Source organism: Oryza glaberrima, chromosome 7 (genome assembly GCF_000147395.1).
Source record: "Oryza glaberrima chromosome 7, OglaRS2, whole genome shotgun sequence".
NCBI lineage: Eukaryota > Viridiplantae > Streptophyta > Magnoliopsida > Poales > Poaceae > Oryza > Oryza glaberrima.
Window position 1 is genome coordinate 7986684 of NC_068332.1, and position 24164 is coordinate 8010847.

Genomic DNA, 24164 nt, shown 5'->3' on the forward strand with positions numbered 1-24164 from the left:
CATGTTCAGTCGCACAGGGGAGAGCGCGCGCGACAGGTCACCAATTAGCTCTTTCGAGTTAATGGGATGTTAGACCGGCTTACTCTTGGATTCTCATCTCAAGTTAACCACATCCTTGTATCTTTTCTTTAAATGAATTGACCACACCCTTATATCTTATAAACGCGGTATAATTGAGTGGGGGTAGAAGTATAGCTGAAATGAACGACTTGAGCGTTTTCTTTTTCAGTTCTATGCCTCCACCATCAAGACAAACTAAAATATCACCGACTTTAGATAAAAAAAAAAAAGAAAAGAGAAGATGTCACCGACTTTCTTTGTAAAAGCCTGGATGTCACTCAAATGGGCAAGGTAGAAAAAAAAATATTATCAAGGTACTAATTGCTATTGATGTCTCGTGCACTACTATACTCCCATGTGGATGGAGGGTCGACCTAGTTCGCGATTGATCGCGAGATCTTGTGACCCACGATCAGGTCGCCCCCCCTACCCCTCCTCAGGTACGCCTAATGGGCGATCGATCGCCTGGCGATGGGGGTAGCGATCGATCCCCCTTCCCCCTCTCTCCCTCCACCTGGTTTCCTTTTTTGGCACCGCATTACTTTCCTATTTTAGTAAATTTATGCACCTAAAGTTTATACACCTCAAGTTTACACATCTAAAGTTTATAGACCAAAAGTTCATAAGTCAAAAGATTATATATCCGATTCAAATTTGAATTTGAATTCATATATTTTTTATATATAGTATTTCTATACATCTAAAGTTTATACACCTAAAATTTATAGACCAAAAGTTTATATACCCATTTCAAATTTGAATTTGAATTATATCCGATTCAAATTTGAATTTGAATTCAAATATTTTCTATATATAGTATTTCTATACATCTAAAGTTTATACACCTAAAGTTTATAGACCCGTTTCAAATTTGAATTTGAATTATATCCGATTCAAATTTGAATTTGAATTCAAATATTTTTTATATATAGTATTTCTATACATCTAAAGTATATAAACCTAAAGTTTATAGACCCAAAGTTTATAAGTCAAAACTTTACATACCCGATTCAAATTTGAATTTGAATTCAAATTTTTTTATAGTATTCCTATACATAAATTTTTCTAACTTTTTGTTTTTTTAAAACAATTGTGGAGATGTGTAAACTTGAGATGTACAAACTTTAGGTGCATAAATTTACTAAAATAGGAAAGTAATGCGGTGCCAAAAAAGGAAACCATGTGGGGGAGAGGAGAGGAGAGGGGAGGGGAGGGGAATATGGGGGAGAGGAGAGGAAAGGGGAGGGGAGGGGAGGCGGAAAAGCTAATGAGCCATTGATTACTAGGGGTCGCTAGGGGCAATCATATTTCGATTCCCTCCCTCCACCTGGTTTCCTTTTTTGGCACCGCATTACTTTCCTATTTTAGTAAATTTATGCACCTAAAGTTTGTACACCTCAAGTTTACACATCTCCACAATTGTTTACACATCTCCACAATTGTTTACACATCTGAAGTTTAGAGATCTAAAATTTATAAATCAAAAGTTTATATATTCGACTCAAATTTGAATTTGAATTCAAATATTTTTTATATATAATATTTCTATACATCTAAAGTTTATACACCCAAAGTTTATAAGTCAAAAGTTTACATACCCGATTCAAATTTGAATTTGTATTCAAATATTTTTTTATATATAGTATTTCTATACCTCTAAAGTTTATAGATCCAAGGTTTATAAGTCAAAAGTTTGCATACCCGATTCAAATTTGAATTTGAATTCAAATATTAGTTTATAGACCCAAAGTTTATAAGTCAAAAGTTCACATACCCGTTTCAAATTTGAATTTAAATTCAAATATTTTTTATATATAGTATTTCTATATGTAAATAAAGGTCTAAACAATCGCTAACATCTGCTGTGTGAAAATCTTGAGCAATAAAGCAACTAAGCATTCTCAGCACTCAAGTGGGCCGAAAAATGGATTTGCACTGATCGCGTGATGCTCCCGCACGCGAGCGATCGCTGATTAGCCATTTCCGTGGACGGATGGCCAATGTCCAGCAGCCGGGCACTTCTACAGTTTTGAAAAACAAAACAACATAAAAAATTTCCGTTGCCGGGATTCGAACCCGGGTCTCTCGGGTGAGAGCCGAGTATCCTAACCAGCTAGACTACAACGGATTTATGAAAGGTTGCAAAATACAAATATTTTTATGAATAACTATAACAGCACAAGAACAAAAATCCACTGCTTTCTTTCACGGACTCGGATTACTGGATTCCTCGTCGTTACTCCGATGCCGATGCGAGTACGCAGCAAATCGAAGTGTACGTGGCTGTGCCTGCCAACTCCGAGCCGGACTCCATCACGCCGGCCGGCCTCTATATCTTCCACCACGCCGGTAACCAACTAACTCACCATGCCCGCGCTCACGACCACCGCCGGAGAATTCGACCGATAGATCGATCGATAGCGGCCTGCCGGTGAACGTTGATCATGGCGCTGCCGATCGCCTTCCTAGCCGTCCTCGCCATCGCCGTCAAGAAGGCGACTAAGGCCCACACGCGCACCTATCCGCTAGAAGCCGTGATGCTGCCGTCGACGGAGCAGCTGCTGCAGCCTGCACCGTCGCCGTCGCCGCCGCCACCGCCGCCGCAGTGTGATGGTCAGCGGTTAGTGGGCGGCGACGCGGCGGTGGAAATTGATAGCTAGGTGGCCAGCCGGAGGGAGGCGGCCGCCATATAGGGTAGTGCCGTAGAGGAGTAATTCCCAGCGACTTTGCTTTTGTCAGTAACCTTTTTTTGCCGCTTGATGTAGGAGTAATATTCGAGGGTAGTTCTAATGGGCGATCGATCGCCATACCTACCTGTAGCGATCGGGTAGCCCCCTCCCTCCCTCCACCTGGTTTTCTTTTTTGGCACCGTATTACTTTTCTATTTTAGTAAATTTATGCATCTAAAGTTTATACACCTCAAATTTACACATCTAAAGTTTAGAGACCAAAAGTTTATAAGTCAAAAGTTTATATATCCGATTCAAATTTGAATTTGAATTCAAATATTTTTTTATATAGTATTTCTATACATCTAAAGTTTATACGCCTAAAGTTTATAGACCTAAAGTTTATAAGTCAAAAGTTTATATATCCGATTCAAATTTAAATTTGAATTATATCCGATTTAAATTTGAATTTGAATTCAAATATCCGATTCAAATTTGAATTTGAATTCAAATATTTTTCATATATAGTATTTCTATACATCTAAAGTTTATAGACCTAAAGTTTATATACCCGATTCAAATTTGAATTTGAATTATATTCAAATTGAATTTGAATCCAAATATTTTCTATATATATAGTATTTCTATACATATAAAGTTTATACACCTAAAATTTATAGATACAAAGTTTATAAGTCAAAAGTTTACATACCCGATTCAAATTTGAATTTGAATTCAAATTTTTTATATATAGTATTTTTATATATAAATTTTTCTAACTTTTGTTTTTTAAAAAATTTTGTGGGGTGTACTGTAGTAGAAAGAGAAGAAGGGGAGGAGGAAGGGGGGAGAGGAGGGAGGAGTATATAGTATAGGAGAGAGAAGGGGGGGTGATCGCTGGGTGGATGGAGGAGCGATCACCCGCCCAATAGGAATTCCGAATATTTGAGGCTGATTATAAATTCAGGTTGATGCAATTAAATGAAAATTCATTTATATTCCATATCTGAGTCCCAGAAACACATCTATCAATTCTTTACAATCTAACTTCCAACGATCTGTATTATCATGAGACTATTATTATCTTACTAAACTTAACTTAACACATGCTCGTATTTATTGCCTAATTATTTTGCAACAAAATGGTTATTTGCAATATGAGAACTGGATATCCTTGGGCTCTTCAATGAGCAGATGAAGGATACGAACACCTCTAGGTCGCCATCAACAAGTTCACCAAGTGGTTCAAGGTAATTCGGAGCATTAAAGTTATAAGCAGTACACGGCACGGTCAAGTTCATCCACGGCATCACATGTCGTTTTGGTGGCCCGAATCGAATAATCACTAACAACGGGGTGCAATTCACCAGTTCCTTGTTTAGCAAATATTGCCGGGACCTGACCTCGGGATCAAGCTGCTCTGCTTTGCTTACTCTACTCACCCAAGCAGCAATGGTCACGAGGAGTGGGCGAATGCCGAGATTTTCCAAATCTTGAAGACAAGATCCTATAATATAGTTTTGTCACGTGAGCAAGATGATTTTAAATATAATTTAACACCAGATGAAAGATTCTCGATTAAATCTCATTATCTTGTTTTGGCTCATACGAAAGCTCCCAATATTAACAAAACTATTTGAAAGTTTAAAATGCCTCTTAAAGTAAATATCTTTTTTAGTATCTACGTCGAGGAGTGGTGTTAACAAAAGGGGTCAATTGCATATTTGCCACTAGATTGAACAGGTATTGTGGATCTACCCATAAAAAATGTAATTGCAAATTTGCCATTAAAAACAGTATGAACTTTGAACCCAACATAACTGCCACTGGACTCACAGCTTAGACTAACACTGTTATATGGCTGATTTTCATGAAAATTAGGACAAGAATGCCCCTGCCCATGAAATTGTTTATTGACAGCATTTTGGCATCAATAAAACACCATTTGAGACAACAAGCAAGAGAACATAGTCAACTAGCGTCATTCTGGCATGAACACAGTAACATAAACAAATTAAATGACAATAGTTGAGGTTCACATCATATGATTCATCCTCACATCCAAAAGACAACTACATCTGACTAATTCAACCAACACAGTTAGAGGTTTACATCATATGATTCATCCTCACATCCAAAAGACAACTACATCTGATAGCAGTGTTCTACATCATATCAATTTGATAGGACAACATGGTCCAGACCATTAGAACCTTCCCAAAAGATAACCGCATCAAATGGATGCCGCAACAAAACCTTTCTTCTCCTTCCCCTTCTCTCTTGCTCTTGGTGGTCTTGTTGACACATCATTTGCATTGCCACTGTAACAACAATTCTATAATCAGTACCTAAATCTGAATACAAGATGCAAATAGATTGCAAATGAGGATGGAATTAACTAGTAAGAAATACTAATTACATGGATGATCCAGTAGTAATTTTTTCTTTGACCTAGGTGCTGCACCAGGTGTATTGCTTCCTTGATCTGAGGATGGTGTTGATGAAGATGACCTTTTCCTGTATAAAATCTAGAGTGAGCAGCCAATTTACAAATGAAAGGGAAAAAACAATGGATGACAAGTAACTTTTGCTAGCTATAGGTCCTCCCTGACATGTCTTTGCAAAGTGGCCTTTGTCACCACATTCAGGGCATGTCCTCTTCTTTCTACAGCCAGGTTCATCTGAAGCTTTAATCCTATGTGTCCTAGGCCTTCCAGGCTTTCTCCTCAACTTTGGCCTCATCAATTTGAAACCAGGATCTACAAATGTCCACATATTCTTTGATGTCATTGGGTTCCATATCCCAGCATATGTTTGCCTCAATCTTTGCACTGAATAGCACTCATCCACATAGCCATTCATGTCAGAAAACCTTAGAGCCTATGAATGCCAATGCATGGTTACAAGGTTTCCCACTTACTTGCCAGGCTCTACAAGAGCATGTATGAGCCTTCAGGTTCACTGCATGCCTCCATACCACTCCCTTGTTGGACACCATAGAAACTTCAGCTAAATCATCGCAATTACTCCTTACCACATTGTAATCTTTTAGATTCTTGCTCTGTTCATTCAGTGTCTTAATAATAGATGGAATTATTCTTCCTTCCATTTTGCTTGCAAGTTGGCTCAAGTGAAATTTGTCAATTATCATTTGCCTAAGTGTGTCAAATAAGTCCACTATGTGTAATTCCTTGATCTTCATCACCCAATTGTTGAATGACTCAGAAAGATTGTTGTTGATGTAGTCCACCTTTGAAAGCTCTGAGAATTTGCTCCTACTCCAAAAAAATGGGTGATTGGTTTTTAAATATGCAATAGCTTCACGAGATTTCTCAGCAATCTTGTTCATGTGATAGTTGTACTGCTGGCTGGTGTAGCACTTAGCAGCATGCCACATGTTTTCACCAAAAAGTGGTCCATGGTACTGCTTCTTGAAGTTCTTCCACAGGTGTCGCATGCACTCCCGGTGCTCAGCAGTTGGATAGACATCACTAACAGCTCTCTCTAGTCCTTTCCCAGCATCTGTGCTGATGGCTAGCCCAGGAGGATTACCAATAGCATTCTTCAAGTTCTGCACGAACCATGTCCAACTCTCCGTCGTCTCAGCTTCTATCACACCAAATGCAACAGGAAAAAGCCAGTTGTTTCCATCTATTGCAACAGCAGCTGCCAGCTGTCCTCTATGCTTCCCTGTCAAGTGTGTTGAGTCCATTGCAATATATGGCCTACAACCTTGTAGGAATCCATCAATGCAAGGTTTTAGAGCTATGAACAGCCGCCTGAAGCATACTTGGTCTTCATGAATCTCGGTATCAATATCGACAATACTTCCAGGTTGTGCCTTCAAAAGCTCCTCTCTAAAAGTGGTCAGCAAAGCAAAGCTGTCTTCCCACTTCCCAAATATCTTCTCAAGGGCCTTCTCTTTGCCTCTAAAAACTTTGTCATATCCTATTGTAAATTTGTACTTCTTCTCTAGCTTGACCTTCAATGCACTAGCTCCTAGAGTTGGAATCTCCTTCAGCCAATCTATAACTCTTTCAGCAACCCAGCTATTTGTTGCCATGGCAGCCCCAGTCTTATTTATGGAACAACTGTGGGCAGGCCTATTTACCTTGACCTGCACATATAACAATGTAATTATCAGCTTTTTATGCATCAAATTTAACCATGAAATGATAAAATAATTAACTGAACATTTCAGCACAAATTTACCTTGCAGCCATAGTATTTCTTACTTGTAGAGGCATGAAACCTCCATTTACAACCCTGCTCTTTTTTCTTGCAAAAAGCTCTGAATCTCTGTGTTGGTGGTATGGCATGAGGCCCTTCGACCAAAATCTGCCGAAGGCTATGCGAGGAGTGGGGATCCAAGCCCGAGACGTCAAAGTTAGTCGGGACGAAGCCCCCTCCATGGCGAAGACTATGGAACAAGGACGGCAAGAGGCGAAGGATCGTGCGGGTACTCTACCAAGCCTTGAGGCCTCTTGGGCGAAGGATGCAGAGCGAAGAGTATATGCCGAAGGGAGACGACTTCACCAAAGCAAGCTTGCCCCCGCGAGGGCTGAAGAAGCCTTTTCCGGCCCATCAAGCCTAGGGGCCATTGGGCCGACGATCGCCTAACGGCCCATCAGGAGTCCATGAACCTCTATTACACTATGTACCCATGTAAATGTCCTTTTCATAAGGGTAACCATGTAAATTCCCCTGAATAACCAAAACCCTAGTAGTAAGAACCTATAATAGGGGCTATAAATAGTCTCATAGGGCCATGTAATAGGGGGATCCAAGAAAAATTCTCTAATCAATACACTTTACTTTCAACCACTGTTGAGTAACCACGTCTTTCGACGTATGCAGTTGCGTTTCGACAACAGCTGGCGCCGACCGTGGGGACCTTCGAGCGAAACCACTGAGAGCAAATGCCACCGAAGAAGGTCGTAAAGGAGAAGGTTACAAGGTGAAAGGAAAGCGACACAGGGGCGGATATGGCCGCCGAAGAGGGAGCAGAGCCTTCGGCGCCTGTCGCCGAAGATGGAGGAGCGTCATCTGCTTCCGCACCTGCGCCATCACTACAACCTTCGGCCCCTGCTACCTCTGTGCAGGTGCCGAACGCCGCTGACATGGCGAAGGCGGCTGCGGCGACGAGGGCACTCCAGACCAGGGCGGAGATCCTTTTGACAAGCCAACTGCTGGTGCCCCAAGCCGCTCCGTCACAGCCGGCAGCGGCCCAAACTGCGCTCGCCGCTGTGCAAGCCCAAGTCAACCCTGACCCCGAGACACAAACCGAAGCCGACATGGAAGCCATGCGACAGAACATGACACGACTCCAAGACATGCTTCGCCAAATGCAAGAACAGCAGCAAGCGTACGAGGCGGCAAGGCGGTCCAAGGTCGCTTCGGCACCAATCCTCCAGTATTCGGCAGGCTATGTCCCACCCTAAGTCTATCCGCAAGTGCCGACCCAGCCCCTTCTGCCACAAGTTGCGCAAGCGCCGATGTACTTCGCCAGGCAGCCATCGACCGCAGCAGCGCATCCGGCCCCTCACGTGCAACTGCAAGCTCAACTGGTCACTGCCCAAGTACATCCTCAACCGCCTGGCCAAGTGTCACCAACAATGGCAGAAGGGGCTTCGGCTCTGCAGGCGCAGCTCCAAGCTTTCCTTCAGCAGCTCAGCCAACCCCACAACATTTCAAGTACAGCCCCTTCGGCCCGCCCGGAGGGGAATACAAGTCAAGGTGCGCCTAGTTGGTTGCCTTCGAATCAGCCAGGTCTGTGGGCTTCGCCGTGGAGTCAAGAACCGCAGTTCGACTCTATCAATGCTGCTCAGGCGCCAACCGTTCGGCCGCAAGCACCAACGCCAGGCTTCGAAGCAAACCAAGCACCAAACCAGGTCGCCATGACATGGTCACAGCCAACTTTCGACCCATTCATGGCGGCTCAGCAAGCATCACCAATCGGCGCCGGGCAGCCGAATGCCATGGTCCAACCTTACACGCAAGCCGTGATTTCGCCCTTCGCCACGCCGTACCCGCAGCAAGGTGCCGTGAACAGGGCAGGGGGCGAAAAGGGGCTACCGCTGAGTGGGGGAATCAAGACCCGTCCAATCCCACCCCAGTGCAAGTTCCCACCCGTCCCACGCTACTCAAGCGAAACTGACCCAAAGGAATTCCTCTCCATTTATGAATCCACGATCGAAGCAGCTCATGGCGACGAAAATACCAAGGCAAAGGTAATACATCTCGCCCTAGACGGCATCGCCCGCTCTTGGTATTTCAATTTGCCAGAGGCCGGGGGAGTCGATAAGGGAGTACATGCGTCGCTTCTCGCAAGCCCGCTGCCAAGTTCAAGACATAACTGAGGCATTAGTCATACCGCTTCGGCCGGTTTACTCGAGGGCGAACTCACAAGAAAAATCGCCAACAAGGAGCCGCAGACGCTTGAACACCTACTTCGCATCATTGATGGGTTCGCAAGGGGCGAAGAGGATTCCAAGCGACGGCAAGCAATACAAGCTGAGTACGATAAGGCTTCCGTCGCCGTTGCTCAAACCCAACAACAATTTCAAGTTGTCGAACCACCTCTTCTCGTTGTTCGCCAGCCCCAGCCGGTGATCCAAACACAACCGCCAAGGCAAGGTCAAGCCCCCATGACCTGGAGGAAATTCAGAACCGACCGTGCGGGCAAGGCTGTGATGGCTGTCGAAGAAGTGCAAGCCCTCCGCAAGGAGTTCAACGCTCAGCAAGCAAGCAACCATCAGCAGCCTGTCCGCAAGAAGGTCCGAAAAGACCTCTACTGCGCCTTCCACGGACGCTCTTCGCATACCACGGAGCAATGCCGCAACATTCAGAAACGTGGCAACGCGCAAGATCCAAGGACGCAGCAGGGAGCAGCGGCCGAAGCAACTCGTGAAGTAGCTCAAGAACAAGCACCCCCGGCCGAACAGCGCCAAGATGCGCAACGCAGAGTGATCCAAGTGATTACAAGGGCCGACCCGCCGATCCAACTGTCGAAGCGACAGAAGAAGATGCAGCTGCGAACGGTCCACAATATCACTTCGGCAGGCGAAGGGGCTCCGCAGTATCTGAACCAGCAAATCTTTTTTGGGCCAGAAGATGCCGAAGGAGTAATGTTCCCGCATCAAGATCCTCTGGTGATCTTAGCCGAGATAGCTGGTTTCGAGGTCCGGCGAATCTTGGTCAACGGAGGAAGTTCGGCCGATGTCATCTTTGCCGAAGCATATGCCAAGATGGGATTGACTACCCAAGCCCTTACCCTAGCACCGACATCGCTCCGAGGATTCGGCGGAGAAGCAGTTCAAGTTCTTGGCCAAGCACAGTTGATAGTAGCCTTCGACACGGGGGAAAACAGACGTGAAGAACAAGTATTGTTTGACGTTGTCGACATCCCATACAACTACAAGGCCATCTTCGGCCATGCAACCTTGAACAAGTTCGAAGCCATTTCCCATCATAATTATCTCAAGCTAAGATGCCCGGCCCGGCAGGAGTGATCGTGGTCAAGGGGCTTCAGCCTTCGGCTACTTCAAAAGGCGATTTGGCCATAATCAACAGAATAGTGCATAATGTTGAGGCCGAACCGCATGACCGGGCGAAGCACGCGCCAAAGCCCGCCCCTCACGGCAAGATAGTCAAGATGCAGATTGATGATGCCGACCCCACAGAGCTCGTATCACTGGGGGGCGACATGGGCGAAAAAGCTAAGAACATCCTAAAGATCTCATCATGCATCACCTGGCAGTCAAGCCAGATGCCAAGCCAAGGAAACAGAAGCTACGCAAGATGTCCGCTGATTGCCAGGAGGCAGCAAAAGCCGAAGTCCAAAAATTACTCAAGGCAGGGGTCATTCGAGAGATCGATCATCCTGAGTGGCTGGCGAATCCAGTGCTGGTGCGGAAGTCAAATGGCAAATGGCGCATGTGTGTCGATTTCACAGACTTAAACAAAGCATGTCCGAAGGATGATTTCCCCTTGCCACGGATCGACCAGCTCGTGGATTCGACAGCCGGCTGCGAACTCATGAGCTTCCTAGATGCATATTCCGGCTATCATCAGATTCGCATGAACCCGGCCGACATCCCCAAGACAGCCTTCATCACACCGTTCGGCACCTTTTGTCACCTCAGGATGCCTTTCAGTCTGAGGAATGCCGGAGCAACCTTCGCCAGGCAGGTGTACAAGATCCTTTATGAGAAGTTGGGGCGAAATGTGGAAGCTTATGTCGACGACATTGTCGTAAAAAGCCGCAAGGCCTTCGACCACGCGTCCGACCTACAGGAGACCTTCGACAACTTGCGCGCAGCGGGTATGAAACTGAATCCCGAGAAGTGTGTTTTCGGCGTTCGCGCAGGCAAGCTGTTGGGTTTCCTTGTTTCTGAACGAGGCATCGAGGCAAATCCCGAGAAAATCGATGCCATTCAGCAAATGAAGCCTCCGTCGAGCGTACGTGAAGTACAAAAGCTCGCGGGCCGAATTGCGGCACTCAGTCGATTCCTCTCAAAGGCAGCCGAAAGAGGTTTGCCCTTCTTCAAAACCCTCCGGGGTGCGGGAAAATTCAACTGGACTCCCGAATGCCAAGTAGCGTTCGACGAGCTAAAGCAATACCTGCAAAGCCCGCCAGCTCTAATCAGCCCAGCATCAGGAAGCAAACTGCTACTATACCTGGCAGCTTCACCAATGGCAGTCAGTGCTGCTCTCGTCCAAGAAACGGATTCAGGCCAAAAACCGGTCTATGTCGTCTCCGAAGCATTGCAAGGAGCGAAGACGAGATACATTGAAATGGAAAAGCTCGCTTACGCCCTGGTGATGGCTTCACGCAAGCTTAAGCATTACTTTCAGGCCCACAAAGTCATAGTGCCATCACAGTACCCTTCGGGCGAAATAATACGGGGTAAAGAAGTTACTGGCCGGCTTAGCAAGTGGGAAGCAGAGCTATCCCCTTTCGACTTACATTTTGTTGCCCGCACTGCTGTCAAGTCCCAAGTGCTAGCCGACTTTGTGGCCGAACGGACACCAGCATTCGCCCCTGAACCCGAGCCCGTCGAACAGCCCTGGGTGATGTACTCCGACGGTTCGTGGTCACACAAGGGGGCGGGCGTTGCGGCAGTACTCACTTTGCCAAATGGTGTGCCAATTCGGTATGCTGCAAGGCTACAGTTCGACACAACCAACAATGCGGCAGAATACGAAGCCATTCTTTTGGGCCTAAGAAAGGCGAAAGCATTGGGGATTCGGCGCCTGCTAATCCGAACCGACTCCAAGCTGGTGGCGGGCCATGTCGACAAATCTTTTGAGGCAAAAGAAGGGATGAAAAGGTATTTGGATGCCATTCGGTCTATGGAAAATTGCTTCACCAGCATAACGGTCGAACATTTACCTAGAGGCCAGAACGAGGAAGTAGATGCCCTAGCGAAATCTGTCGCTTGTGGTGGCCCACATTCGCCTGGCATCCTTTTTGAGGTCCTGTATGCACCAAGCGTGCCCATGGACAGCTTGGAGGTCCTGGAAATCGACCAGGTCAAATTGGGCGAAGACCCATACGACTGGCGAACCCCGTTTGTGAAGCACCTTAAAACTGGCTGACTTCCGGTAGACGAAGCAGAGGCAAAGCGCTTGCAATTCAGAGCCACGAAGTATAAGATGGTCTCGGGCCAGCTCTATCGCTCCGGGATACTTCAACCCTTGCTTCGTGCTTTCGCCGAAGGCAAGGAAATGGCGAAGGAAATACACCAGGGGCTATGGGGCGCGCACCAAGCCGCAAGAACAGTTGCCTCCAAAGTATTTAGACAAGGAGTTTATTGGCCCACTGTGTTGAAAGTATGTGTTGAGCAAATCAAGAAGTGCGAAAGTTGCCAGCGTCATGGCCGAAGCCAAACCACGCCCCAGTATGAGTTGCAGCCCATCGCACCAATTTGGCCCTTCGCTAGATGGGGACCGGACATTATTGGGCCGTTCCCAGCGGCGCAAAATGGGCACAAGTTCGCAATTGTGGCCGTTGAATACTTCTCTCGATGGATTGAGGCCGAACCCCTTGGTGCGATCACTTCGGCAGCAGTACAGAAGTATGTATGGAAAAACATTGTTTGCCGTTTTGGAGTGCCAAAAGAGTTCATCACTGACAACGGCAAGCAGTTCGACTCTGACATGTTCAGAGAAATGTGCGAAGGGCTTAACCTGGAAATCAGGTTCGCATCGGTCGCGCACCCGCAGTCAAACGGAGCGGCCGAACGTACAAATGGTAAAATCCTAGAAGCACTAAAGAAAAGGCTTGAGGGGGCAGCGAAAGGCAAATGGCCAGAGGAAATGCTATCTGTTCTCTGGGCCCTTCGGACGACCCCCACAAGACCAACCAAGTTCAGCCCGTTCATGCTTCTCTATGGCGATGAGGCAATGACCCCAACAGAGCTAGGGGCTAACTCACCAAGGGTGACGTTCTCTGGGGGTGAAGAGGGGCGCGAGTTGTCGCTCGAACTCTTGGAGGGGGTAAGAGTCAAAGCACTCGAGCACATGCAAAAGTATGCCACAGGCACTTCGGCAACTTACAACAAAAAAGTTCGACCGACGGAGTTGTTGCCTGGTCATCTTGTCCTAAGGAAAAAGGCGAACCCAATAGCCGTTGGCAAGCTTGAATTGAAGTGGGAAGGACCGTACCTCATCAAGCACAAATCTAGGACGGGATCCTTTCACTGGCAAGACTGGAAGGTGAAGAGTTCGACCATTCCTGGAACGCTGCCTCTCTCAAGCGTTTCTATGTCTAGAACGAGTGGCACCCAAATCGCCAACTTGTAAAAATGTATATATCGTTATATAAGCCCTTCGACACTATGTAAGCCCTTCGGCACTATGTAAGCCTTTCGGCAAGAAAAAAAAAGAGAAAAAAAAGAGAAAAGAAAGGAAAAAAAAAGAGGAAAATGAAAAAAGACAAAAAAAACTGGATGTAGGGATATTATCCACCACGGAGGCCCGAACCAGTATAAAATCTGTGTCCTCTGCCTTCTTTTTATTTGTTTGTGCGATTGATAATTTGCGGAAAAACCCCAAGGCAAACGCCTGATCAGCGAAAAAGGCCAGGGGGGCGAAACGAATCGGCCGAAGCATTGCTCGCCGAACGATTGAAACCGCAACAGCTTGTTTCGGAGAACAATTAGCCGAACACCGTTACACTTGATCGAAAGGAAAGCGCTTTCTGTAATGTAGAACAAAACGGATCGAAAATGGAAGCCGAAAGCTGAAAAGTCAAAACCTATTTCGCTAATATATGCAAAGGGGTCGACACGTTCCGACCCAACGAAAAGCACGCGAAGTGACAATGCAAAAATAGCGAAAAGGAAATAAAACGCACCTTTATTGATTTTAAATAAAAATGTATCGAAGAATACATCACAATGGTACAAATGAAGAGAAAGGAGCAATGGCGTTATAGCCCAGCTTACAGATAAATTACATCTTCGCCCCCGCTATCTCTCACTCTGAGTGATCGGGCGAACTAGGTTCGTCATCACTACTAATATCATACACAATCCTAAGAGGAGAAGGGGGCAAAATACAGACTAGACTGTAACAACGCTGGGAGATCACCTCCTGCCGATCAGTCTTCTGATGGTTTCGCCAAAAGCGAGCCATGTCCTCCAAACGTCTTGAATGAACAAGATCATAGTCTTCTAAGGTTCACCCAGGGTGCGCCCGAAGCCACCCGGCAACCTTAAAAACCTTAGAGCTGCGTCCGTTTATCACCATTTCACGATAAACAGGCCGAAATGGGCATCGCACCTTTGGCAAATCCTTTAATGCCACAAATTTCTCGTTTTGGTTTCGCCAACTCCCAGAAGGGGGCCGAATGCACAACTTTCGGCGAACACCCTGGTAGACAGTGCAAAAAGGGCAAAAGGCGAATTGCATAGTAAGAATAGGCGAAAAAAAGAAAAAAGTATTGCATAATGTGAAATGGGCATAATCATAAATACACCAAAGACTTCGACCATCAAAAAGTGGCTAAGAGTGAGTCATATATATTCAAAATATCCAAGGGCCCCTTTTCGGCTACAATAAGGAGGGTTAGCGGCAGCTAGCCGAATACACATCGTTCGCCACTCCTGGCGAACACAAAAAGAAGGAAAACTACAAAAATCTAAGGAAAGGGCGGAAGGCCTCACACCTCTGGGTGATCCTGGGCATCACCTCCACCCCCTTCAGCCGCCGCGTCCTCTTCTTCGCAAAAGTCTGCCGCCTCTGCCTTCGCTAGTTGCTCCAAAAGGCGTGCCTTGGCGGTGGACCGGCCGTCCTTCTGCCAGAACTGTTTCCGCCATGCACGAAGTGCGGGCGAAATGTCCTGCGCGCTAATCTCCCAGTCCCCCTTTGCATAGTTAGGGAACTCGGCGATGTGCTCGCAGCCGAACTGTTGCAGGAGACCCATAGTAAAGGCCGCTGGTACACGCGCACAGCAATCGCCGTACGTAGTGGCGCAGTCCGAAACCGAACCACCAGCCTGCTGGGTCCACTCGAAGAAGTCGAAGGCCGAGGCATCTTCGGCAGGGACCCCTCGCACTTTTGCACCCATGTCAGTAAGGGCGAGGCGAAGCATTTGGCACGCCGTTCTTGCAGATTCGGTAGTTTTCGCCATCTCCCGCGAAAACTGCTGCGACTCCTCCACAGCGCTCGCTTCGGCCTTGCTGACCTCCAGGCGAAGAGCCTCCATCTTCGGCTCAGTAAGGTTATAATAATCCGTCAGCACGGCGGAATGGGCCATTTCTTTCCTTAATTTGGCCTGGAGGCGATCAACCTCAGCTATGGCATCTCTCCCTTTCTCCAGTTCGGCCTTGAGGCGATCGTGATGGATAAGTCTTTGTGGTCCTTGTTTGTGATTCTTTCTTTTGCTTTTGGGTAGTTTCACCTTTTCAGGACAGCATCTACTCCTTTAGCATATTTTCAGTTGCTAGGACAGCTGCGGTTAGTAGGACAGCAGCGGTTAGCATCTCCTTTATGCCCCCCTTTATGCTTTATTCAGTTGGGATGCCCTCTAGGACAGCATCCCTTTCAAATTTCGAATTTTAGACTAGAAGAGTGCAGCAATAGGCTTGCAGCCAGCTATGGCTATATATATGTATCCAACCTTCCTCGGGAGGGCATGGCTTTGTGTTTGTGAATGAGAGAAAACCAGAAAATTGCCCCATCTCTTGTGCCATCCTCTTCTCAATGAGAGTAACCATTGAGGTTCTAAGAAAATTGCCCCATCTCTTGTGCCATCCTCTTCTCAATGAGAGTAACCATTGAGGTTCTAACAGATCGACCTCGGCCCTAACCTCTCTTCCTTTCTCCAACTCGGATTGGAGCCGCTTGTTTTCGGCTTTCGCCTCTTTCAGGGTGTTGGCGAGGGCCTCCATCTCCAAGTTCTTGCGGCCTATTTCGTCATCCTTGGCCCGAAGACGGTTCTTAAATCCGTCAAGACGAGCCCGCACGGTTCGCTCTGTCGAACAGTGAGCTGCAAGAATCTGGATGCAAAATAGGAACGGCGAAGAGAGCAAATGTTAATTATGGGACATGTAAAAAAGAAGAGGAAAACCAAGAATAGAGAAAAAGCATACCCGAACCGCCAAGCTTTTAATAGCAGAACACCCCTCATCGAACTCATTCAGTTCGGTGAATAGGCTCGGGGTGCTGGTAGGTAAGACAAGATTGCTTACTCCCTCCACAAAGGGAATAAGGTCCGCCCGGGTCTCGAAATCGCCAGGGGCGAAATGGGGCGCCGCAAGGGAATACTCCGAAGCAGATGTTTCGACGGCCGCACCCTTCCCCTTCGCCTTGACTAGCGACGAAACAACCGGCTGACGCAGAGGGCTACCGAAGACCCTCACCGCAGCTGTCACAATCCGTTCCGCGGAGGCTGAAGCCCCGGCGGCGGCGCTACCGCCTGCTCCATCAGCGCCAAGTGAAAGAACAGGGGCGGTCGAAAGGTCCAGGCTACAGCCAGCGGGCGAAGTCGGAGTCTCGTCAAAAGACTCGTCGTCGCTGAAGACGCGAGCGACATCGACGAGTCCTTTCTTCTTCTTGGAAATCTTTTTGACCAGACCTCCCTTCGCCGCCTTGCCTGCCGAAAACGCAATTAGCGCCTTCGCCCCATCCAACTCCTTTCGACGAAAGGGGGAGCTGTTCAACTCCACCCCGGTCTCATTGTGACCCGGGCTTGGAGTAGGAGTATAGCCAGGGGTGTCGACGCGGTTTTCGACCGTCTCGTCCGCGGCCTTTTCGACCACGACCTCAACCTCCTCCTCTTCCTCCCCTTTCTCCTCGCCGTCGCATCTTCGACGTTGTCCTCGTCGTCGGCGTCGGAATCGGACGAAACAGGAACCCTTCACTTCCAGGGCGCAAGCTTTACTTGTTCGCGCATTCGCTTTCGCGAAGGTCCTGCATCGTCGTCGGCCTTGTGGGGGTTCACCCGGGGAGGCAATTCGCCGTTGTAAACCCGGTTCGCCCGGCCAGCCGCTTGTCACGTTAGCAGCTGGCTATACTCGACGACCGACACGTCGCCGATCATCCTACGGGCTTCGGTGTAAGCCTGGTCGAGGGTCAACACCACAAAAATAAAGGGTGTAGCCACATTAAGCGTCGAACAAAGAAAAATAACAAAGCGCAGGAGTGTATTGCGAAAGGGCAGTCTTACCGTTCGTCCCTTCAGGGAGAACCAACTTCGGCAAACCATCAACCTCTTCGCCTTGCTCAACTGCGACTTGCCACGACTGGGAGAGGGGAAAGATGCGAAGCATGCAGAATTCCTCCACCAAGTCGCGGCAACTAAGGCGGGAGCAGACCTTACGCAGTAGAGCGAACCGCGCCTCCATAGCGCCGTCCACGGCGATCTTGGGCTTTCAGTTCAGCGCAATCGCCCTGCGCCGGCACCGAAGGGCTTTTGCGGAGTCAGAACCAGCCTCGAAGGGGATGGTGTGGTAAAACCACCTCGCCATCCAATGGCGGTCCCACTTCAACATGGTGGCATTCACCGGCCAGAGATCGGACCGCTTGGGGCGAACATTAAAGTTTACGCTCCCGAACACCGTCTTCTTCGTTCCAGCTAGGGTAATCACCGTCTTCGAATTCACGGTGGCGAAGAATATGGCGCCGAAGAGTTCGGCGCTTGGCTCAAACCCGGAAGTCTGGCACGCCCAGTTGAAGATAGCGATCCGGACCAGCGCCGACGGGCTCAACTACGGGAGCTCCACCTGGAAAAGGCGAAGAATCTCCGGCAACAACGCGTTGCACGGAAACCGGAGCCCCGCCTCAAAAAATACGGCGAACACCACTGTCCGGTTGTCGACGGGCTTCGGTACAACGGCTTTCCCCGGGGCAAAAGCCTGTCCCTCGACTAATGCCCCAGAGCTGACCAACTTTGCCAGCTCGCCGTCGTCTATGAGAGAAATCCCTAAATAGGCGATGGTGTCGTCGTCAATCCGGCCGGGGTCGGGCCCTTTCACCGAAGAGGGGTTAGGCTTGCGGGGAGCCATGACGAAGGACGTGTGAAGTGGCGAAGGGTGTGTGAAGTGGCGAACAAGGGGAGTGAGCGAGAAATCTAAAGGGCCAAGGGGTGCCATGAGAGCAAGAACGGAGGAAGAGAGCGCGAGCGGTGAAAGTGGCAAGCCTGGCGGTGACAAGATAACGGGGGAGCATATATAGCCCAACAAGGCGACGGTTCGCCTACCCACCAGTGATAAAGCGCCACGTGTCGCGAGGGTAGGCGAAACGGTAAATTCCCATCGACCGAGCTGCACAGTAAAAAGCCCACAAAGGGAAGGCCCATTACTATTTCTTTCGACCCGGTAAAAATAAAAAAATAATAATAATAAATATATATCACCGTCCGCAGGAGGCGAAGAGCGGCAAATCAATACCAGCCGCACAGACAACAAACTTTATTTGCAGGAACAATGTAGGTTTCGGCGGGAGCATCAATCGAAAGGGGGCACCACATACCATACCACATACCACATGGTTTGCACGGTCTCAGCCGAAGCTCCAATCTCACCCTTGCCCATGAGGGGCTTGTTAGCGGTATGGCATGAGGCCCTTTGACCAAAATATGCCGAAGGCTATGCGAGGAGTGGGGATCCAAGCCCGAGACGTCAAAGTTAGTCGGGGCGAAACCCCCCCCCCCCCCCCTCCCGCGAGGGCCGAAGAAGCCTTTTCCGGCCCATCAAGCCTAGGGGCCATTGGGCCGACGATCGCCTAACAGCCCATCAGGAGTCCATGAACCTCTATTACACTATGTACCCATGTAAATGTCCCTTTCATAAGGGTAACTATGTAAATTCCCCTGTATAACCAAAACCCTAGTAGTAAGAACCTGTAATAGGGGCTATAAATAGTCTCATAGGACCATGTAATAGGGGGATCCAAGAAAAATTCTCTAATCAATACACTTTACTTTCAACCACTGTTGAGTAACCACGTCTTTCGACGTATGCAGTTGTCGTTTCGACAACACTCGGCTTGTCCTTTTTCTCAGTTTCAAAAGAATAGTCATGGATTATAGCATGGTGTGTAACAGCTTCCTTGCAAGTAGTAGTATCTGCGAACACCTCTCCTTCATCAATACATGGGTTATCAAAATCATATGCAAACACATGCTCAAGGTCAGAGTCATTGTCATCGTCATCATGTATTTGGTCATCAAGATCATCACAATCATATTCAGAGTCAGAGGAGGCTGTTGCATCACTATCATAGCTGCTATCACTATCAACCTCTAGTGGGTCACAATTTGGGCATAGCTGGGGCTCCTCTTCGTTCTCTTCCTTCTCATCATCCCGAACCTCTTCATCATCGTCATCGTCTTGGCTCCTCCTCTTTGCACACTTTTTTACAACCTTCTTTGCACTCTTTTTAATAGGGGATGTGGCTTCATCATCAGGATGTGAAGTGCTCTCCGGATGGGTGGTGCTCTCATTTTGGGTGGATGGTACTGGTTGGATGGAGTTCTCAAGATGGTTGTAACTCTCAGGCAGTGTTAGTGGCGTAGCATCAACCAATAGGTCAGTAAATAGTGGTGGAGTACATGGAATAGAATACCTCACAGATGGGTGGCACCTTCTTTTAGTTGGTGAAGGTTCAACTTGCAATGGACCACCAAAATCATCGACAATGGCATGAATATTGCAACCCCGTGCTGATTACCCTTATCCAACCAATCTAGCAATTGTGAATCTGTGGTTATCTCTACTTTACTCTGAGTTGACACATCACCCAATTTCCAAAAGCCGATGTATTGATTTGGCCCCCAGTTAAAATTTTCCCCTACATCGTCAACTAGCGCAAGCATCGAATACCTATCCCTTTCGATAGAAATTTTGACATTGTTTCCCTTAACATATGTCCTTTGACCCAAAAGCGATGTGGTAAAATAAGACTCAACCTTAATAATGGCTGTCAAGAAGCCTTGGTCATTCCTACAGGATAAGCAAAACAATGGAGAAATATTCTAGCAGCTCAACGAGGAATAGATGAAAACCTACATCTAAATATACAGGGACTGAATAACTAATGCATGGAAGACCTATCTAACAGAAATATCATACCAATGTAAAAACATATCCAGCTTAAACTACTTTTAACAAAGTTGTAAACATATGGCTACTTTCTTATATTACTTCATGCTACCATTGTTTGATGATTAATTTATTAAACTCACTATCTATTAATTCAAATCAGCACCTAAGGTAGAGAGGCCGTTGTTTAATTACAATGCACAACATATTCACACAAAGAGATATTGCTAATGCTTGATTATATCCTGAAGATACGCAAGCAAGATATGGTTAGCTATGCACATACTAAGGTTGCATAGCAAACCAGCAAATTCGGACTCTTGAACCAGTTGAACAAGGATTAAAAACATTCAAAAAGAATTCCTCAAAACACACACATATATTGTTGGTAACATCCCTACACGATAGATAGAACAAGCAGGTCACAAGCATAAGTATAGATTATATACCTTTCCATGGTGGTCCTGCTACTACTGCCCACAGTAGCCACCACGCCGCTTGAAGCAGCTGACGCTGCAGCCTGCCGTCGACGCCGACACCCGCTGCAGCCTCGTGCCGCGGCCGCGCGCCGCAACTTGACGCCGCTCGACGGAGCCGCCGCAAGTGTGGTAGCCGCGCCGTAGCCTGACGCCGCCCGCTGAGGTGCCGCCCCAAGCCGCCGCAAGCACCGTAGCCTGATGCCGCCCGCTGCAGCCGTCGCCCCAAGCTGTTGCTTGCCTTGCTCTACTCGCCGAAATCCATCTGCACCTCTTCCATTGGCATCTAATACTTCAAAGCTACCGATTTTTGGTTGATTTGCTCCTGATTTGAGAGAAGGGATAAGAGGATTTGGGGTTTAGGGTTCATCGTGTGAGAGGAGAGGAGTTCTGATGCGGTAGAGTTGGGGAAGAACACGGATAAGGTTGAATCTGGCAAGGGCAATATGGTCTTATCGCGTTGCCTTGTTTTTAAATTTAATTACATCAATTAATTTTGTCATCTTACTCATACGGAATGGAACGGTGATGGCATACGGAATCCACGCACACTGCTTTTGGTGGTATATTTGCAATTCATGATTTTATAATGGTTATTTCGAGTTAAAGAGTGAAAGTAGTGGCAAATATACAATTCTTCCTAACAAAAGATAACCTGACTAAGCGGAAATAGAAAGGGAGTAAGATCTGTTGTTTTTGTCACAAAGAAGAAACAATAAAACATTTATTTTTTTAATGTCGGCTAGCACGGTCAGTTTGGTCTCCGATCCAGATTGCTTCAAATATTTGTTCGCCTAGGAACGTGTCCTATATATTTGGGCAATGGGTTTTACGACATACCAAAGAGTTTAGACCTCTAGTCTTACTAGGGGCAGCAATAACTTGCTAGGCAATTTGGCTCTCAAGGAATGATGTGGTTTTTGATAGAAAAATTGTTTTTTCTCCATTGCAGGTTATTTTATTTATTACACATTGGCTCCGATCATAAGTTATTCTCCAGAAACCCAATTTGCAGGACTTTGTCACTTCGGCTTGTCTACATTTGGAGCAAGTGGTCAAGGAGTTTTTTTACCCCGGCATATGGGTGGCGACCTAGTTTTCGGGTTGTAGGGCCTTGATCTTGCACGCTGGTTTTTTTCTCTTATTTTAAGTGTTAGAGTTCGTTGGCTGGGTACACTGTCGTGGTGTAGAGGCCAGGAGTATCCTCAGAATGACCAAGATCCATTATCTACAAAAAAACCTATAATGAACTCACGAAGTATTGCACTCGGTGGATTGATGAACTCCCAGCCATGTTTTGGCCAACAGGATTCCCTCGAGTCGAGCAACTAGTGAAACTCATTTCTTCCTCGTGTTACAGAGCCGACGTGGTTCCTCCCCCTTTGATCTTCTACTCCGAGGGTGACCATGAATGGTTGAGGCATGGTAACATTAAATACCTTGAGAAACATTGACGTCGGACCACACTTCAGAGCCGCTAGATACCTGCAAAACCTAAGGCAGTACCATCAGTATTATGTAGGGTCCCGATCACTAAAGGTTGGGGATCTTGTACTCCATCACATTCTCCCATGCTCTAGAAGGGATAAACTCTCCCCCATGTTGGAGAGCCCCTTCAGTGTGATCGCGATCTCCCAAACAGGTGTGGTACGGTTGGCCACGGAAGATGGGATGCCCGCTCTCGAACGCCTAGAATATCGAACATCTACGAAAGTTTTACCCATAAGTAAGTTTACATGTAAGAACTTTTGCTTGGGACAACTAGTTCACATTTTCAAGTTCCCTAAGGCTCCCACCGTTGTATATATTAAACATGTGCAATTACCCATACATTTTTCTCAAAAAATTTCATGGCCTTGTTCACCTACTCGCTAACATCTTTCACTACATGAACCGAAAATTCATCCTGTTCCTCCAGGCACAATCAGGTGATGATGGGATAGGATGTTTGGGAGTTCAAGATAACTTGGCGCTCAAGTGCCAGTTGGCGCGTGTTCGGTCGATGGGTAGGCCCTGAGCGTCACCGAGTTCCAAGGGTATCAGGTAATCCTTTCGAGCCCCTTTGAGGGATAATCAGGAGAGCCTAGGCCTTGGTAACGAGTTGTGTGCACTCAGACTGGTCAGCCCCCTGTCCCAAGCACCGCCAACACCTCGGGACCACAAGCTACCTGAGCTCCTACATGCGTCAATGCCCTAAGTCACCTAAGAGGCCTTGGGTAGAATAGTGGTAAACTTTCAAAGTATCATGCTTATCAACGGCATCCCATGATGCAGTACTTTTTCTGTTTAAATATGTGCAGAGTCCTAGACACAAAGTCATTGAGACTCGGAAACTACCCGTCCCTTGAGTGCTCACATTTCTAGGTTAGGACTTGATAGTCTACCCTTACTAAAACGAGAAGATGCTGCAATGGGGCTCCCAGTCCCTTGAGTGTTTCGTGCTACTACCTAGCGAAGAAATTGGAGCAAGGTGGTCTCGGACACCCTTGATGTACCACCCTAGCCCCGTGGCCCCTATCCCTCGTTGGGTCACCCCATCCTATTCCTACAATCCATCGCGTGGAGCGCTGCACCTTCTCTTGATTCGTCTCCCTCACCATCTCACGTACAGTCAATGATAACCGTCAGAGTTCTCCGCTTCATCAACAATCATTGCTATGCTCACAATCACCCGTTCGTCACTTCATCTTCCCTCATGAAGACCACCGGTCGCCTCATCTCCTCCGCTTTAAGAAACTGATTATGTGTATCCATTGTGTGTTTTTAGTTCATGGTTAAGGTTGAATGGGATATAACCATCCATACTTTAAGGATATGGTGGCATAGTTTATTTGATTGATTAAGTGGATATGGTCATTCAGTTTTTCGTTTGGTTAAAATGTTAGATGGATGAGCAATGAAAACAATAAACTATTAAGTAATAATTACATATGTAAATTATCACTAATCTTATCGTAAATTATACTGATTGATAATAAATAAACTAATTATATCTAATTAACATTGTTTTATAATTTAATTACTAATTAACACAGATGCATTAATTATCACTAACCAATTAATAACGATAAGATTAACCAATTTGACCGGATGCACCCGGTATCTTCATATAATATTCCCTCATCTACCCTTGCTCGCCAACCACACTCAAAAGTTAAATTGTCATATCCCATCCATGAATATATCCCTCTCACTAAACAAATACTCTCAAGCAAATCGTTGCCGCTATATATAAAAAAATTTACACAAATTATTTACCAAAAAATAAAATATGCAACTATAATATGATACTTTTGTTCATGATCAATATTCCGTTGTAGTCTACTTGTAGCTGGTTAGGATACTCGGCTCTCACCGGAGAGACCCGGGTTCGAGTCCCGGCAACGGAAATTTTTTTTGTTTCTTGTACC

At 46.8% G+C, this 24164-nt stretch overlaps 1 protein-coding gene and 2 non-coding genes across 5 annotated transcripts; 1 reads left to right on the forward strand and 2 right to left on the reverse strand.

Moving 5' to 3' along the window:
• Positions 1-2115: 2115 nt before the first annotated feature.
• TRNAE-CUC (transfer RNA glutamic acid (anticodon CUC)) lies at positions 2116-2188 on the reverse strand. Its single transcript has one exon. It is a non-coding gene; the product is annotated as a tRNA-Glu (tRNA).
• Positions 2189-4681: 2493 nt separating this feature from the next.
• LOC127779059 (uncharacterized) lies at positions 4682-21160 on the reverse strand. Of its 3 annotated transcripts, none has more exons than XM_052305744.1 (4): positions 20728-21160; positions 5342-6846; positions 5149-5246; positions 4682-5050 (listed from the first exon to the last, which is right to left on the reverse strand). In XM_052305744.1, exon 2 carries the CDS (start codon positions 6790-6792, stop codon positions 5593-5595), a length of 1200 nt encoding a protein of 399 aa, XP_052161704.1. In that variant the 5' UTR covers positions 6793-6846; positions 20728-21160; the 3' UTR covers positions 4682-5050; positions 5149-5246; positions 5342-5592. The 3 variants fall into 3 exon arrangements, with proteins under 3 accessions (XP_052161704.1, XP_052161703.1, XP_052161702.1); XM_052305743.1 differs by adding an exon at positions 6942-14606 and having other exon boundaries at positions 5149-6846; XM_052305742.1 differs by having other exon boundaries at positions 5149-6846.
• A 2904-nt stretch (positions 21161-24064) lies between these two features.
• Positions 24065-24143, forward strand: TRNAE-CUC (transfer RNA glutamic acid (anticodon CUC)). Its single transcript has one exon. It is a non-coding gene; the product is annotated as a tRNA-Glu (tRNA).
• Positions 24144-24164: the final 21 nt, after the last annotated feature.